The sequence below is a fragment of the Bos mutus genome, chromosome X (genome assembly GCF_027580195.1).
Source record: "Bos mutus isolate GX-2022 chromosome X, NWIPB_WYAK_1.1, whole genome shotgun sequence".
Classification (NCBI taxonomy): domain Eukaryota; kingdom Metazoa; phylum Chordata; class Mammalia; order Artiodactyla; family Bovidae; genus Bos; species Bos mutus.
The window spans coordinates 125803522-125819382 of NC_091646.1; the positions used below are offsets into that span (position 1 = coordinate 125803522).

General features: G+C 36.5%; 1 protein-coding gene across 8 annotated transcripts in view; it reads left to right on the forward strand.

The window, feature by feature from the left end:
- Positions 1–15861, forward strand: part of LOC138986345 (lysine-specific demethylase 6A-like) — a 189082-nt gene that overhangs the window by 36631 nt on the left and 136590 nt on the right. For all 8 annotated transcript variants that reach the window (XM_070365613.1, XM_070365610.1, XM_070365616.1 and 5 more), the window contains exon 4: positions 12372–12421. In XM_070365613.1, coding sequence (XP_070221714.1) covers positions 12372–12421 — 50 coding nt within the window. The remainder of the gene's footprint in view (positions 1–12371; positions 12422–15861) is intronic.

Here is a 15861-nt window from a genome sequence, read left to right on the forward strand (position 1 = left end):
AGGTGGCCAAAGTATATTGGTGCTTCAGTTTGAGCATCAGTCCTTACAGTGAATATTCAGGGTTGATTTCTTTCAGGATGGACTAGTTTGATCTGTTTGCTTTGCAAGGGACTCTACAGAGTCTTTTCCAGCACCACAGTTCAAAGACATCAATTTTTCAGTGCTCAGTCTTCTTTGTGGTACAATTGTGACATCTGTACATGACTACTGGAAAAACTGTAGCTTTGACTAGATGGAACTCTGTTGGCAGGGTGACGTCTCTGCTGTTTAATATGCTGTCTAGATTTGTCATAGCTGTTATTCCAAGGAGCAAGCGTCTTTTAGTTTCTTGGCTGCTATCACTATCCTATGTGATTTTCTAGCCCAAGAAAATATAATCTGTCTTGCTTACACTTTTTCCCCTTGTACTTGTCATGAAGTAATGGGACCGTGATCTTAGTTTTTTTAATGTTGAGTTTCAAGCCAGCGTTTTCACACTTATTTTTTCACCCTCATTAGGAGGCTGTTTTGCTTTTCTTTGCTTTCTGCCATTAGACTAGTATTGTCTGCATAGGTGAGGTTACTGATCTTTCTCCCTGAAGTCTTGATTCCAACTTGGGATTCATCCATCCTGTTCTAGAAGTCTGTACTTTTCACTGTTTCTGTAAGGGTTATTTATTTAAGGTAATACTTTTTCTTTGGAGTTTCACTGCAGTTCAGCAGTTTTTATTTAAATGTTTTCTGTCTTGCCCTTTTCCTTTTTGTCTTAGTCCTTTATTTAGGGGAGAATGTTCTTTGAGAGTGCTTATCAAGTGGTACAAGTGGTAAAGAATCCACCTGCAATACAGGAGACCTGAATTCAGTCCCTGCATTGGCAAGATCCCCTGGAGGAGGAAATGGCAACCTTCTGCAGTATTCTTTCCTGGGAAATCCCATGGACAGAGGAGCCTGGAGGCCTAACAGTTCATGGACTGTTTAAGTCCACAAAGGGTTGAACATAACTCAGCTACTTCATGAGTGGATGTGTGTATTTGTGTGTGTGTGTTCCTCCCTGCCTGTTGGCCTTCCCATGTTGCTGCCTTCTGTTCTAGGCTATATGAAGTAAAGAGAATACACTAAACACACTGCAGTATTATTCCTCAGGGTTTTATGCTTTTGTCTGTTCTTTTCTTCTTAAATTGTATGTATATATGCATTCTGCTGCTGCTAAGTCACTTTAGTCCTGTCTGACTTTTTGCTACCCATGAAATGTATCCCACCCAGGTCCTCTGTCCACGGTACTCTCCAGGCAAGAATACCAGAACGGATTAACATTTCCTTCTCCAGAGGATCTTTGCAACTCAGGGATTGAGCTCACGTCTCTTACCTTTCCTGCATTGGCAGGCAGATTCTTTACTACTTGCACCACTTGCAAAGCCACTGAACCCACAAAGCTATCTACAAAAGCAGGCTCCTGCTCAGGACACTCTTGACTGCAGAACCAGACAACGTCCAAGCATGACAGCTCTGCATACATATCCAAGGGCATACGTGTGCTGGTGCATGATCCTGGTCCTGTGGGAGACTGGCTTGACCAGCCTTCATGGGCAGACCTGGAGAACATTTCAGGAGGGGTTTCTCCTAGGGAGAAGGTGTAGATCTAAGCTCCCAGAGCTGCCTCCCCAAAGCTGGGGGTCACTCTTGAGTGCCGATCTGGTACATCCATCTGCTCCCTCAGCAGACACAGGAGCTGGTCTCCAGTAAGTCTTGATAATAAACCGCCACTTCGGATGATGAGATGGGCCCCCTCCTGCAGTTGGGCATGCATACTTGTGTACTTAATAGTGTGCCACATTTCTTTTATGCTCTACTTATTTTTCTTTCTTTTCTTCATCATTTTTATGACATCATTTCTTATTATGCCTTTTTTACTTTTGTCAGTTCAGATCTGCTGTTGCAGTGCGTTTCTCTCTCCCTCATGTTGTTTTTTGATACTAAAATTTTCTTCTTTTTTCAGAATTTTTTCCTCGCAAAATTAATGATCAGACATTGTGTTCTTAATTTTTTTCCCTTTGAAATGATGATTTCCTTCTTATTTTGGATATTATCTGTTTTGAAATCCTTTGTCACTCCAGTATCTCTCCATGATAGTTTCCATTTTTTGATTTTGGATTTTCACTTTATTTTGTCTTCCGTTTTATGAGAGAGAGTTTCCCATGGAAATCTGTACACGTTAGATATATTTTATACCAACTATGATGTATTGCCTTTCTATAACTTTCCCCAACCATACCACCCTCCCATACAGCTTTTTGTTTGCTTGTTTTTATTTATTAATGGAATTTTCAGTACTGTTATATTTCTTGTTGTGTGCAATCTCATTGTTTCTCAGAGGGTGCATTCTTTGCTAATAAAGTCTTCTGGTTTTAATAGTGTTCCCTTAAGTGTTTGTTTTACTAATGTTTTTATTATGTTTATAGCATGTCTGCCTGTATTTCTTGGCATTCAAATATTAATGTTGACTGTTTGTTGGCTTATGGTTGTATGTTTTGTTTTTTAACTATGACTTTGTCTGTTGGTCTTGTCTGATTAGATGAATTCCTGTTTTAGTCCCACACTGTGCTCTTTGGACATGCAGTTTTGTTTTGTTTTTTTGTGGGGTTTTTGTGGGTTTTTTTTTTTTTTTTTGGTGATCTTCCAGGATTGTTTATACTTTTGGATGTTCTTTCATGTGTGTATATTTTCCTAGTTCTCTGAATTAAATTTATGGTCAGTTTATAGGTTAGATGTTTGCTTTCTGAGAACTACCAACCTCCATCTTCTTAATTACCTAATTATTATAGTCTCCATTCTCCAAAGTTTTTAATGATACTATTAATCTTCAACTTCTCTAATGTCTTTTCCATATAAAATCAGTTACTTAGGGACTATAGCTGAGAACCTCTGCATTAGTTTTCCAGGACTGGAGTGTGGGATAGTGACCTTCTTGTCTTGGAATGATCTCTGATTTACTAGCAGCTGTTAGGTACCTCACCTCTTCTGACATGGTCTGCCTCTGAGTATGATGTTGCTAAAAGCGATTGGAGGCCAGTGTTTTTCTCTTCTGTCTATTCTTCCATATGCCATGAATGTGAGCTTGTAGAGCACATTAGCCTGAGCTATCATTTGCACTTGATTGTAATAAAGCTTCGCAACATACTGTTGACTTGGGGAAAGAGATTGTCAGCCTTTTCTCTCCTGAAGGAGGATATTTAAAATTTAAAATCAGAACTTAGGCTGGTTTTTAAGGCAACATAAAGTTTTTAACCCCTTTACATAAAAAGTATGGTTGTTGAATCATATAAGAGTATGTGTAAGTTATGTAAGAAACTAATCAATTGTTTGTTTTTTGGTTTTATCATGTTACATTCTCTAGGAATGAGTGACAATCCTGTTGTTCTATATCCTCATTAGTATATGGTACTGTCAGTATTTTTGATGTTGATTTTTCTAAATAAGTGTATAGTTTTAATTTGTCTTTCCCTGATGACATGTTATGTGATCCATCTTTTCATATGATTTATTTGTTGTCAGTATATTTTCTTTGGTGAAACGTTAAACTCTGTGGTCCATTTTTAGTCAGATGTTCTTGCCATGGCTGAGTTTTAAGAGTTCTTCGTATAGTTTTAAAAGAAGATACATTTATTATTTTTCTGATCAAGGTGCAATGATTTTTTAAATCTTCTTAAGCAGCTATGAAAAAAATATTCAAGGAAATTAAATATAGCAAATTAAACTGTTAGGTTTCTATTATATTTTTGTTGTTCAGTTCCCAAGTAGTATCCGACTCTTTGCAACCCGGTGAACTGCGGCATACCACAATTTTCTGTTCTACACTGTCTTCCTAAGTGTGCTCAAACCTATGTCCGCTGAGTCACTGATAACAATATTCAACCGTCTTGTCCTCTGTTGTCCCATTTTCCTCCTTCCATCTATTTTTCCCAGCATCAGGGTCTTTTCCAGTGAGTCAACTCTTGGCATCATGTGGCCAGAGTATTAGAGCTTCAGCTTCAGCATTAGTCCTTTCAATAAATTTTTTTTTTCCTTTCAATAAATATTCACAGTTGATTTCCTTTAGGATGGACTGATTGGATCTCCTTGCTGTCCAGGGGACTCTCAAGAGTCTTTTCCAGCACCACAGTTTCAAAAGCATCAATTCTTTGGCAGTCAGCATTCTTTATGGTCCAACTCTCACATCTTCTGCTTTGTATTAAACTTATGCTTAGTATGAATATAAACAAACAGAAAAACTGAAGTTTTACTAATAATGGTAACTGAAAAATTTTACCATAAATCTGAATACATGCATTTCAAAGTTTCACTGCTAGAAATTTTGTTAAGATCAGGTTAATCATTGGTAAAACCGATCATTGATTATGTATTCGTAGTCTATGAATCATTAACTATGTATTTGGTTAAACAGAGGTTTGTTTAGTGTTTTCCATAGGATAGGATCTATCTGCACTTACTGTCTTTAACTTTATTTGAAACCACTTTATTGGATTGTACTGGACAGCTGTCATATCAGCTTGCATTGAAAAAAAATACACAAAAATTGGTGAGTTTTTGTGTAGCCATTTTATTGAAGATGGAAGGAAAAAAATAACACATTCGGCATATTATGCTTTATTGCCGGGGTCCAGCCCCGGCTGATCCAGGGTATTCGAAGGAGAGATGGCTTAGGCGACCTATTTATTTATTTATTTATTTATTTATCAAAGATATAAAGAATAATAGAATAAGGATAGCTCAGTAGGAAAATTCAGTGGAGAAAAGAAGCTGAGTAGCTTGGTTTATGCGGAAAATCAATATAACCCATGACACCAGGTTAGCTCTGACCACGGAGGCCGCAGGTGCCCTCTCTAATAGCGGAAGGTGCCCCACCTTAGACACCTTCTCGAGTGGGTCTTAGAAGCCCAGGCAAATAAATGGTCACAGAGGATATCCGCGCTCCAGATGGAGAGTCAGCTGGAAGCTGAGGGGAAGAATGACATGGGGAGACCAAGCTTTGGTGAGCAAGGCCCCTAGCTTTATTTTCAACCGGGGTTTTTATACCCTAAGTTACACATAGAGGATAATAGGGGATGCAAAGTCAGCAGTCTTTGATCCTTATCAAAAACCAGTGTCTCTTTCCTGCAAATTTATTGTATACAAATGGTTTAGGTGATTTACATCATCTTCTGGCCAGAAGGCCTATTAACATTTTATGACTCTTGACAAGGACTTATCAACAAAGACTTATTTTCTCTAAGAGTAATTATTTTAAGGTTTGGCACCATCTTCCGAAGATAAAATTGCATTCCTGTAGGGCAGATGTGTAATGGGTTTACAGCAAAGGAAAGAATTTATTACCTTAAGGGTCTAACGTTACTAACACCAAGGCCACTACTTATTTTTTCTACATACCAACTATATTAATTAATACACATTCAAGGATACAATTCAGGGGATGTGAAAACTTGGCAAAAAGCATTGGCTCATCAATGAAATCTTTTACTAGTTTTATTCTGACAGTTTCTAACTCTCTGACAGGCTCTAAGCTATTTGAATATCTTTAGCTTCCCGTGCCTCTCGAGGCTGGGAGACTGTAAACAATCGTATACATAGCTGTAGGAGTCCAGGTAAACTTGTCAGGTGAGTTAGAGAGCCATCTGAGGGGTTTGGATTTAAACACTCCTAGTTGCCCAGGAACTTTATTAATTGGAGCTGTAAGTTAACTCTTTGTCAGAGAGAGCGAGATGGTGGTAGGGGACAGCCCCCAGTAAAGTCAGAGGTGAGAGCACAAAGCAATAAAGTAGGCAGACTCTGGTTTTTTGGGGGTAGATGCTCGAGAATATCCAGGGGGACTCCTGAGGCTCTATCCCGCCTTTGCGTATGCTGAGCCTCCTTCCTCATGACCTTTGTCACGAGTGGAATGCCTCACCAGCTCCCAGCACTTTATAATTTTAGGAAAGAAGAAAGTGAAACTGAAACACAAAAGATTCATGCAATGTGTGGGGAAGATGCTATTAATAATCAAACTTCTCAAAAGTGTTTTTTGATGTTTCTTACTGGAGATTTCTTATTGGACCATTCTCTACATTTGGGTAGACCAGTTGAAGTTGCTAGTGGTCAAATCCAAGACATTAGTTGAGAACAATCAGCATTATACCCCACAGGAAATAGCCAACATACTCAGTGTATCATAATCAACTGTTGAAAATCATTGGCACAGGCTTGCTTACGTGAATTGCTTTGATGTTTGAGTTCCACATAAGTTAAGTGAAAAAACCCTCTTGACTGTATTTCCACCTGTAATTTTGTACTGAAACGTCACAAAAACCTGAACCATGATCAGTCACACCAAATGTTGGTCTTCTGGTAAAAATGATGTTGTGTATATGATGAAATTGGAAGAGAGTCCTTTATTATGAACCTCTTCTGGAAAATCAAATGATTAATTCCAACAAGTGGTGTTCCCAGTCAGATCAACTGAAAGCAGCACTTGATGAAAAGGATCCAGAATTAGTCAACAGAATGCATTATCTTTTATCAGGATTGCAGGAAGACTGCATGGTTGTTGGATGACCAGACAGAAACACAGCTTGCCTGGAAAGTTCTGATTCATCCACCATGTTCATCAGACATTGTACATTCAGATTTCCACTTATTTCTGTTTTTACAAATTTCTCTTAATGAAGAAAATTTGAATTCCCTTTGGTATGAAAAAAGCCCCTGAAACAGTCCCTTGATCAAGAAGATAAAAAGTTTTAGGAAGATGGAATTTTGAAGTTGCCTGAAAGATTGAAGATAGTGGAACAAAACAGTGAACACATTGTTCTATAAAGTTCTTTGTAAACCTGAGAAATGGATTTTTTGTTTTTACTTAACCAGAGAAACTTTTTTGGCCAACCCCATGTAATATGATATAATCTGGAAAATATTGGATAATCAACTTCTAAATAAATTTATGTCGGGATAAGGGTGACAGTTCTGCCAGGCTGTGAACCACAGAGCTCCCATACTAATTCCTAGAAGCAAAGACTACTGTGTCACACCACTTTGTGGTAAAACAGATGCTAAGTTTTCATACTTTTCTGTAGGAAATGGTCAGTTATAAATACTGAAACGGTTGTAGAAATTCATGTTTACCAAGTGCAGTGTAAGAACTGACTACACAGGAAGTTCCTGTGTAATTTTCCCACAAATTCACAAACTTGTAGGAGAACAGATATAAGGAATTCCTAATCCAAACATGTTGTAGATACTAAAGGGATATCAGATCAGATCAGATCAGGTCAGTCGCTCAGTCATTTCCGACTCTTTGTGACCCCATGAATCGCAGCACGCCAGGCCTCCCTGTCCAACACCAACTCCCGGAGTTCACTGAGACTCACGTCCATCGAGTCAGTGATGCCATCCAGCCATCTCATCCTCTGTCGTCCCCCTCTCCTCTTGCCCCCAATCCCTCCCAGCATCAGAGTCTCCGATGAGTCAGCTCTTCGCATGAGATGGCCAAAGTATTGGAGTTTCAGCTTTAGCATCATTCCTTCCAAAGAAATCCCAGGGCTGATCTCCTTCAGAATGGACTGGTTGGATCTCCTTGCAGTCCAAGGGACTCTCAGGAGTCTTCTCCAACACAACAGTTCAAAAACATCAATTCTTCGGCGCTCAGCCTTCTTCACAGTCCAACTCTCACATCCATACATGACCACAGGAAAAACCATAGCCTTAACTAGACAGACCTTTGTTGGCAATGTAATGTCTCTGCTTTTGAATATGCTATCTATGTTGGTCATAACTTTCCTTCCAAGGAGTAAGCGTCTTTTAATTTAATGGCTGCAGTCACCATCTGCAGTGATCTTGGAGCCCAGAAAAATAAAGTCTGACACTGTTTCCACTGTTTGCCCATTTCCCATGAAATGATCGACCGGATGCCATGATCTTCGTTTTCTGAATGTTGAGCTTTAAGCCAACTGTTTCACTGTCCACTTTCACTTTCATCAAGAGGTTTTTTAGTTCCTCTTCACTTTCTGCCATAGGGTGGTGTCATCTGTATATCTGAGGTTATTGATATTTCTCCCACATATACTAAAAAGTTTTGCTTACAGAATGTATGTAGTATAAAAGGAATATTCTTTTTGAATAAAAGCAAGAAGTGCCTAGTACCTTCTTTGTTTTATGAACACCATAACTAACATGAAGTTAGACTTAAATTCACTGTCTACTCCTGTGACATCCCCCGCCCCCGAAAAAAAAAGATTAAAAATTTGATTTGTTTTACTACATACTTGAAAAAAGGAAATGTAAAAGTGTTAGTCTGTCAGTCATCACCAACTCTTTATGATCCCATGATACTGGAGAGGGATGCCATGTTCTCCTTTAGGGGATCTTCCCAACTTAGGGACTGAACCTGCATCTTCTGCATGGCAGGTGGGTTCTTTTTTTTTTAATTAATTAATTTTAATTGGAGGCTAATTACTTTACAGTATTGTGGTGGTTTTGGCATACATCAACATGAATCTGCCATGGGTGCACATGGGTCGCCGCATCCTGAACCCTCTCTCCCACCTCCCTCACTACCCCATCCCTTTGGGTTGTCTCAGAGCACCAGCTTTGAGTGCCCTGCTTCATGCATCAAAGTTGCACTGGTCTTCTATTTCACATATGGTAATATACGTGTTTTAGTGCTACTCTCTCAAATCATCCCACCTACACCTTCTCCCACTGAGTCCCAAAGTCTGTTCTGTACATCTGTGTCTCTTTTGGGCAGGTGGGTTCTTTACCATCTGAGTCACCAGGAAAGCAAGGCTGACCTGGACCTCACGCAATACTTGTCAGCCATCAGTTGAGATGTAATCATGAAAGATTAAAATTGCCTTAAAAGGGGTTGTGATATCAGTTATCAGAGCACTATGATTTAAAGGATCCCTTCAGTATTAGAGTTAACTTTCTCTGTCATAAATCTTTCTAATGTCCTCGAAAACCTCATCAACAGTTTCTGAAGCATCTTGTTCTCTTGACTTTCCCTTTTCTTTATGTATATCAGTAATTGTCTTTGGTGACTGAAGGTAAGTTTGAATTACCTTTTCCAAAGTGTTTCTGTTGTCATCATTCCTGTTGCTACTCTTTCCCCTCTCAAAACATCAGTCAATACAGATACTGTTATTACAGTAAAAGATCAGAACAAAAGATACATCAGCCTTCTTATCCATATTTTTTTATCTTAAAGCTTTAATTTTCTGCAGTTTGAAAATAATATACCTCAGTGTAGTTTTTTGATGTGGACATTTTACATGCTTGATATTCTTTATGCTTCCTGGATATATGGCTTATTGCCTTATATTAATTTTGGGGAAATTCTCATTCATTGTTCCAAATAATTTCTATGCTCTCTTTATCATTTGATAGTATCATATTTCTTTATCTTTTGTTAGTAACACAGTTATACCTTTTCTAATTGTCCCACAACCCTGTGAATTTTTTTCTTTTTTTCTCCTCAGTGTTCCCTTTTTTTTGTTTTTTGATATGTCCTCTATGTCAGATATTCATTCTTCAGCAGTATACAACCACCTACTCGTCTCGTAATCTTTTTTTACAATGTTTCTGATCTTTTACATTTCTGCTTGAAAGTGTTGTCCTTCCTGTTCTCTACTTACATTGTTTCAGCATTCTAGTCTACTGTCCACTTTTTATATATTGTTTAGATATTCTTCATGTATTAGTCGTAGTCACTTTAAATTCCCTGATCTGGTCATTTCAGCATCATTGTTACACCTGGTTCTGATGTTTGCTGTGCCTCTTTCTGCTCCTTCTCTCTCTGCTTCCTTCTCTTCCTCTTTCATGTGAGTTGTGTGTGACTTGTAATATTTTCTTGATATCTGACCTTGGTATTCCAGGTATAAAGAAGCTCTGTTAATAGGCCTTCACTAATGGTGTACAGGACGTTGGCATAGAGGAAAGTGTCCTCAGTCTCAGTCTTTTTAGTTAGTCTATGCCTTTGTAAAGTGAACTACATAAAAATTTCTTGGTTGTTTTTTTCTCTCTAGAATAGATAGGATGATTGGAGTGGCCTGGGGTTGAATATCTACTTTAAATTTCCCAGTTGTTAAGAAGGACAGAATGCTCTTGGCTATTTAAAAAGTTGTTTCTTTTTCATAATTAGCAAGGACCTATGATATAGCACAGAGAATTAACTCTGCACATTGAACTCTGCTCAATACTCTAATAACCTTATTGTTACCAGGTGGAAGGATGAGGGAAGGGATAGTTAGGGAATCTGGGATGGACATGGACACACTGCTGCATTTAACATGGAGAACCAACAAGCACCTGCTGTCCAGCACAGGGAACTCTGCTCAATACTCTGTAATAACCTTATTGTTCCCCGGGGGAAAGGATGGGGGAAGGGATAGTCAGGGAGTTTGGGATGGACATGGACACACTGCTGTGTTTAGAATCGAGAACCAGCAAGGACCTGCTGTACAGCACAGGTAAGTCTGCTCAATATCATATACAGCCTGAATGGAAGGAGAGATTGGGGGAGAATGGAAACCTGTGTATGATGGTGAGTCCCTTCACTGTTCACCTGAAAGGAACACATCATTTTGTAAATCAGCTATACCCCAATACAAAGAAAAAAGTTTTTAAAAATTGTTCTTTTTTCCATTATTTTCTCAGAAGCTTGTGGAGATTTTTCTCAGACAGACATTATGGGAATCTGATTGGGCCCCTATAAGTCTCACAGGGTTGTGTGGCACATTGTTGTGGGGCTACTCCTCTGTCTAGGAGCCCAGGGATGTTTCAGATTTCAGGCATACTACAGTGAACTTTTGTAGCCTGACCCTTGTTTCTAGGGTAATTTTTCTCAGTTAATGACTGCTCTCGTACCCTATGTTAGCTTTAGTCTTTTAAATTCTTGTTGTAAAAACGAACATTTTAAGTCATTTTGTTTTTGAGACTTAAAATGGGAGTGTGGTGTATGAGAAGATTGTCATAAATACTATTGTCTTTTAAACATACATTTGGTTATTTTGAAATTCCAATTATTGTAACTTTATGATAATATTTCTAAAAGCAAGTTTCCCTCATTAAACTTTTTTCCCCTTAACTCTGTGTAGTTATTTTCATGAAAGGGTACTCAGTAATGTTTATGAGACTGGAAGGAAGATATCTGAAATTCATAAAAATGTTTGTCCAAAATATGAAATTCTCAGTGGTACCGTACCCATATAAAATCTGTTCTTCCTTTTGTTACTTCAATATTCTCATTTTACTTTGACTTTAAGGCAGTTTTCTTTCCTACTTGTATTTTATTCTAAACATTCTCCCTTTGGAACTTTAACAAATGAATCAAAGACATTTTTATTTCCCTGGAGTAATATGCAGTTTCCTGTTTTTAGTTTTTAAAAATTATCCCACTAACTCTAATATGCTTATGTGACTTCATATTGACCTTTTTACCTTATATAAGCCCCTTTTTAGGCAGACAAGAGCCTTTTTTTATGTCATTCCAGCCTTTTAATGCCTTCAGATGATTTAGAGAGCATGGGAATAGCCATCTTGGAATGAAATTGAAGCTAGTAGCTCAAGATAATGTTGATTCTTTGAAGGGAAGCACCAGAAACAAGAGTTTGTTAGAGCTGTGGTTTTATTTTTCCGAAAAGTAATGCATTTTGAGAAAATTCATTATATATGTAAAAACAGTCTTAGAAACTTTCTATGAGACTTGACTAATGAAGGAAATCAAGTGAATTAAATTGTCAAGATTTTACATTTGTTTGGGCTTCCTTGGTGACTCAGTGATAAAGAATACCGTGCCAGTGCAAGGCACACAGTTTCAATTGCTGATCTGGACAGATCTCACATGCCTTGGGGCAGTTAAGGCCATGTGCCACAACTGTTGAGCCTGTGCACTGCAGCCTGGGAACTGCACCTAATGAAGCCCATGAGCTCTATAGCCCGTACTCCACAGCAAGAGAAGCCACTGGAATGAGAAACCCACATACAGCAACTAGAGAGTAGCCCCTGCCTTTGAAACTAAGAGAAAAGCCTATGCAGAAATGAAGAGCCAGCACAGCAATAAATAAATGAATATGTACATAATTTTTTTAAAAGAGGTGGAGCTTTAAAAAGTAGATTTTTACATTTAAGTGCAAGGATCTTGTTTGATAATTGTTTATATACCTGATCTCCTGTAGATAATTTTTTCTATTATAATTTATTTCCGTAGATGATTAAGTTGGTAGGGCATAAACCTTAAAGATTTACTGTTTTTAATAGTCCCTGTTTTGCTGAGAGGCAGGACTGATGGGCAGTTTATATTAAAATATTAATATCTGTGTTATGAATTTTTGAATAGGATGTAATTTGACTAATTATTTTTCCTTTTTCAGCATTATCTGCATATCAGAGATACTACAGTTTGCAATCTGACTACTGGAAGGTTTGTATACATTTGAATGCCAATTTTGTTTTCTTATTTTGGGGCAAATCATTAACTATACTAATGTTAAGTAGGAAATGTGGTAAGAGAGAAAGGTATTATTTTGTGCCAGCTGTTTTGTGTGAAGGTAGTGTTCTTAGTACATTTCTGACTAATTAAAAAGACATTCTACATGATACTTTAATAAACAAAATTTAAAGTATCAAGCTTAAAAAAAAACTTTTTAAGTTTGTAACTGGAAATACTTGAAGGGTTGATGGTGGTGATTCTGAAGATTGCTGCATTAGGCTGTGAAAACTAAGAATCATTTGTTGGTATAGTTTGTCTATGATTAGATCTCTGAGCAGAATTAAAGCCATCCATTTTAGAAAGTCTAAGTGAGAATTATGTTTAAGAATGAAGTATCCACTATGTTATCTTACACAATAAAGTCAAACTAGTTAGCAGATTAATGTTTGAATGCATGTGTACTTTCCAGTGTGACACTGATAGCAGGTAGATTGCTTCTCAGCAATATGTGTCATTATTCTGTGTCACAAAGCAAATATGTCTTGTAATGGGTTATAACCTATAATATCATATAATTATTATAGGGATTAGTTATAAATAATGTTTTGTTGCCTGGAAGGGAAATTTTAGATTACCCAAAGACTTTGAAAACTCATATGTTGATCCTAAGTGTAAGTAAAAGTGTTCCTGGCTTTTAGGAAGTACTTGGAGTAAAAAGACACAGTTAAAAGGTTTATTTAATCTGAAAACATTTGCATAAGTTTATTTAGATTCACTATTACTCTATTTTTGGTAATACTATTAAAGAAGTAGGATTCATTTACTGTAAAACACCCATGTGAATGGTACAGTTTAATGATTTTTAGTATATTGACAAAGTTCATGTATCCTTTACCACAATGAATTTTAGAATGTTTAAAATATTTTTAGCATACAAAAATAAGACCATTTATTCTCTCTCCCAAACCCCATGATCCCTGTCCAAAGAAATTGTTCATTTACTTTGTATTCTATATGTTTGTCTAGTCTGGAATGACTTTTAAAAATAGATGTTTTCAAGGTTTATCTCTGTGGTTGCACGTGTTGTTAGTATTTCATTCCTTTTTAGGACTATAACTTACAGTTTATCAATGTTCATTTTCTTTATTCCATTATCTGTTGATGGCCATCTGCTATCTTTCCTCCTAGGTTATAATGAATCATACTGCTGTGACCATTCATATCCATTTCTTTGTTTGAAGACATATTTTCATTCTTTTTGGAAATATACCTCAGAATTGAATTAGCTGTGCTTTTAACTTTTTGATGATATGTTGACTTGACTTAGAGTGATTATACTATATTACATTCTGATAGTCAGTGTAGGAAGAACTCATTTTCTTATTCTTGCCAGTACTTGTTCTGTCTTTTCTAAATTCCACCATCCTAATGGGTATAAAATGGTTTCTCACTTTAGTTTTGGTTTTCATTACCCTCATAACTAGTAATATTTGAAAATCTTTTTGTTTGTTGTTTAAATCTGTTTAAATTCTTTGCTCCTTAAAATTAAGTTTCAGTGTTATTTCTGTATCTAGTTGAATTGCTGAGGTTTTCTCATTATCTGGGTTATTTTTTCATGTTTAATAGAACATGTGCCTCTTTGAGGCACAAAAGTTTTTAGTAGTAAATTCCCATGTATTATTTTTCTTCGTTTGTTTGTCCAGCATGCTTAATACCATGCAAGTCACAAAGATTTATCTTTATTATTTCTTTCAAGGCTAAATCCATAAAAGGTTTTCTCTCCTACTTTTAGCTTCCTGATCATTTTTAATTAATTTATTTTTGTATGATATGAAGTAAGGTTTCAACTTAATTAATTGCTGCTTGTCCTAACAGTAGTATTTTTTAGAAAGAAAATTGTTTCCTCAACAGTGGTCTTGATACCATAGTCACAAGTTTCTTGCCTGCAAATGTTTGGTTTATTTCTAGAATTTTACTTCTGTTTAAGACTGTTCCTGTGTTGGTACCATACTTTACTCCAGTATTCATGGGCTTTCTTGCTGGCTCAGACAGTAAAGAATCTGCTTTCTGTACATGAGATCTAGGTTTAATCCCTGAGTTGGGAAGATGCCCTGGAGGAGGGCATTCTTGCCTGGGAAATCCCATGAACAGAGGAGCCTGATATGATATGCTACTGTCCATGGGGTTGCAAAGAGTTGGACAGGACTGAGTGACAAAGCATACACCACACTTTACATACTATTTATTTTAATCATAGTTTGATTTATTAATTATTCAGGATATATTGTTTAATTTCTAAATTTTTTTCTAATATTTAAAAAAAATCAAAGAATATGTCTTATATTATTTCAACTCTTGTTTTTACTCGGATTTCGTTTGCAGCATACCATTTACTCTATCTTGGGGAATGTTTAATTTGCATGAAAGGAATATATATATTCTTTTTTTATTTGAAATAGTCTTTAAATACGTGTTAAGTTTGATGGGTTATAAGTTTTGAGTTATCTATTTTATCTTCTTTCTCACTGTACTGTCTGTATTGAATGAGATTGAAGACTCCAGGTTTTGATGATTTGCTTATTTTGGGGTCATTTTTATAGGTTTTGTGTCATATTTTGTTCAGCACAAGTGTCTTTAGAGTTGCTATATATTTGGAGATATAACTGACCTAAAATTTTTGGAGATAAAACTGACAAAATTTTTGAACTTTAAAGTACGTGTAATGCTGTTTGTCTAAGATGTATGGTGTGTTAGTGTGATGCCTTTATAGCAAAGCATTTAACACTGTAGCATTAACCAATATGTCCATCATGTAACCTGATTACCATTTCTTTTTGTCTTGAGAACATTTAAGATTTACCATCTTAACAACTTTTGGATTTAAAATACAGAGATTAATTCTTTCATATCCTCCTTTATTTCTATTAACATTCTTTTCATTTTGAAGAATTTTGTTTAATACTAGTATAGCCATTCCATAACTTTTATAATTATTGTTTTCATGATGTTTTGTTTTTCATCTTTTCTGTTTATGGAGTCTATATTTTTGAATCTAAAGAATGCCTCCTAAAGAGAATATATGGTTGGATCTTTTAATTTCATTAAATCTGATAATTTGTGCATTCTGATTATTTAATCCAGTTTTGTTTAATGTTACTATTTTATACATCTGCCATTGTACTTGAAAAAAAAACTAATTTTTAAAGTAATTTTTATTACTTTTTAAAAAATTTTAAATAATTTTAAATTTATTTTGACTGTGCTTAGTATTTGTTTTTTATAGGCTTTCCCTAGTTGCAGCAAGCAGGAGCTACTCTTTTCTGTGGTACATGGGCTTCTTATTGTGGTGGCTTCTCTTGTTGCGAAGCACAGGCTCTAGGGCTTATGTACTTAGTAGCTGCAGCTCCAGGGCTCTAGAGCACAGGCTCAGT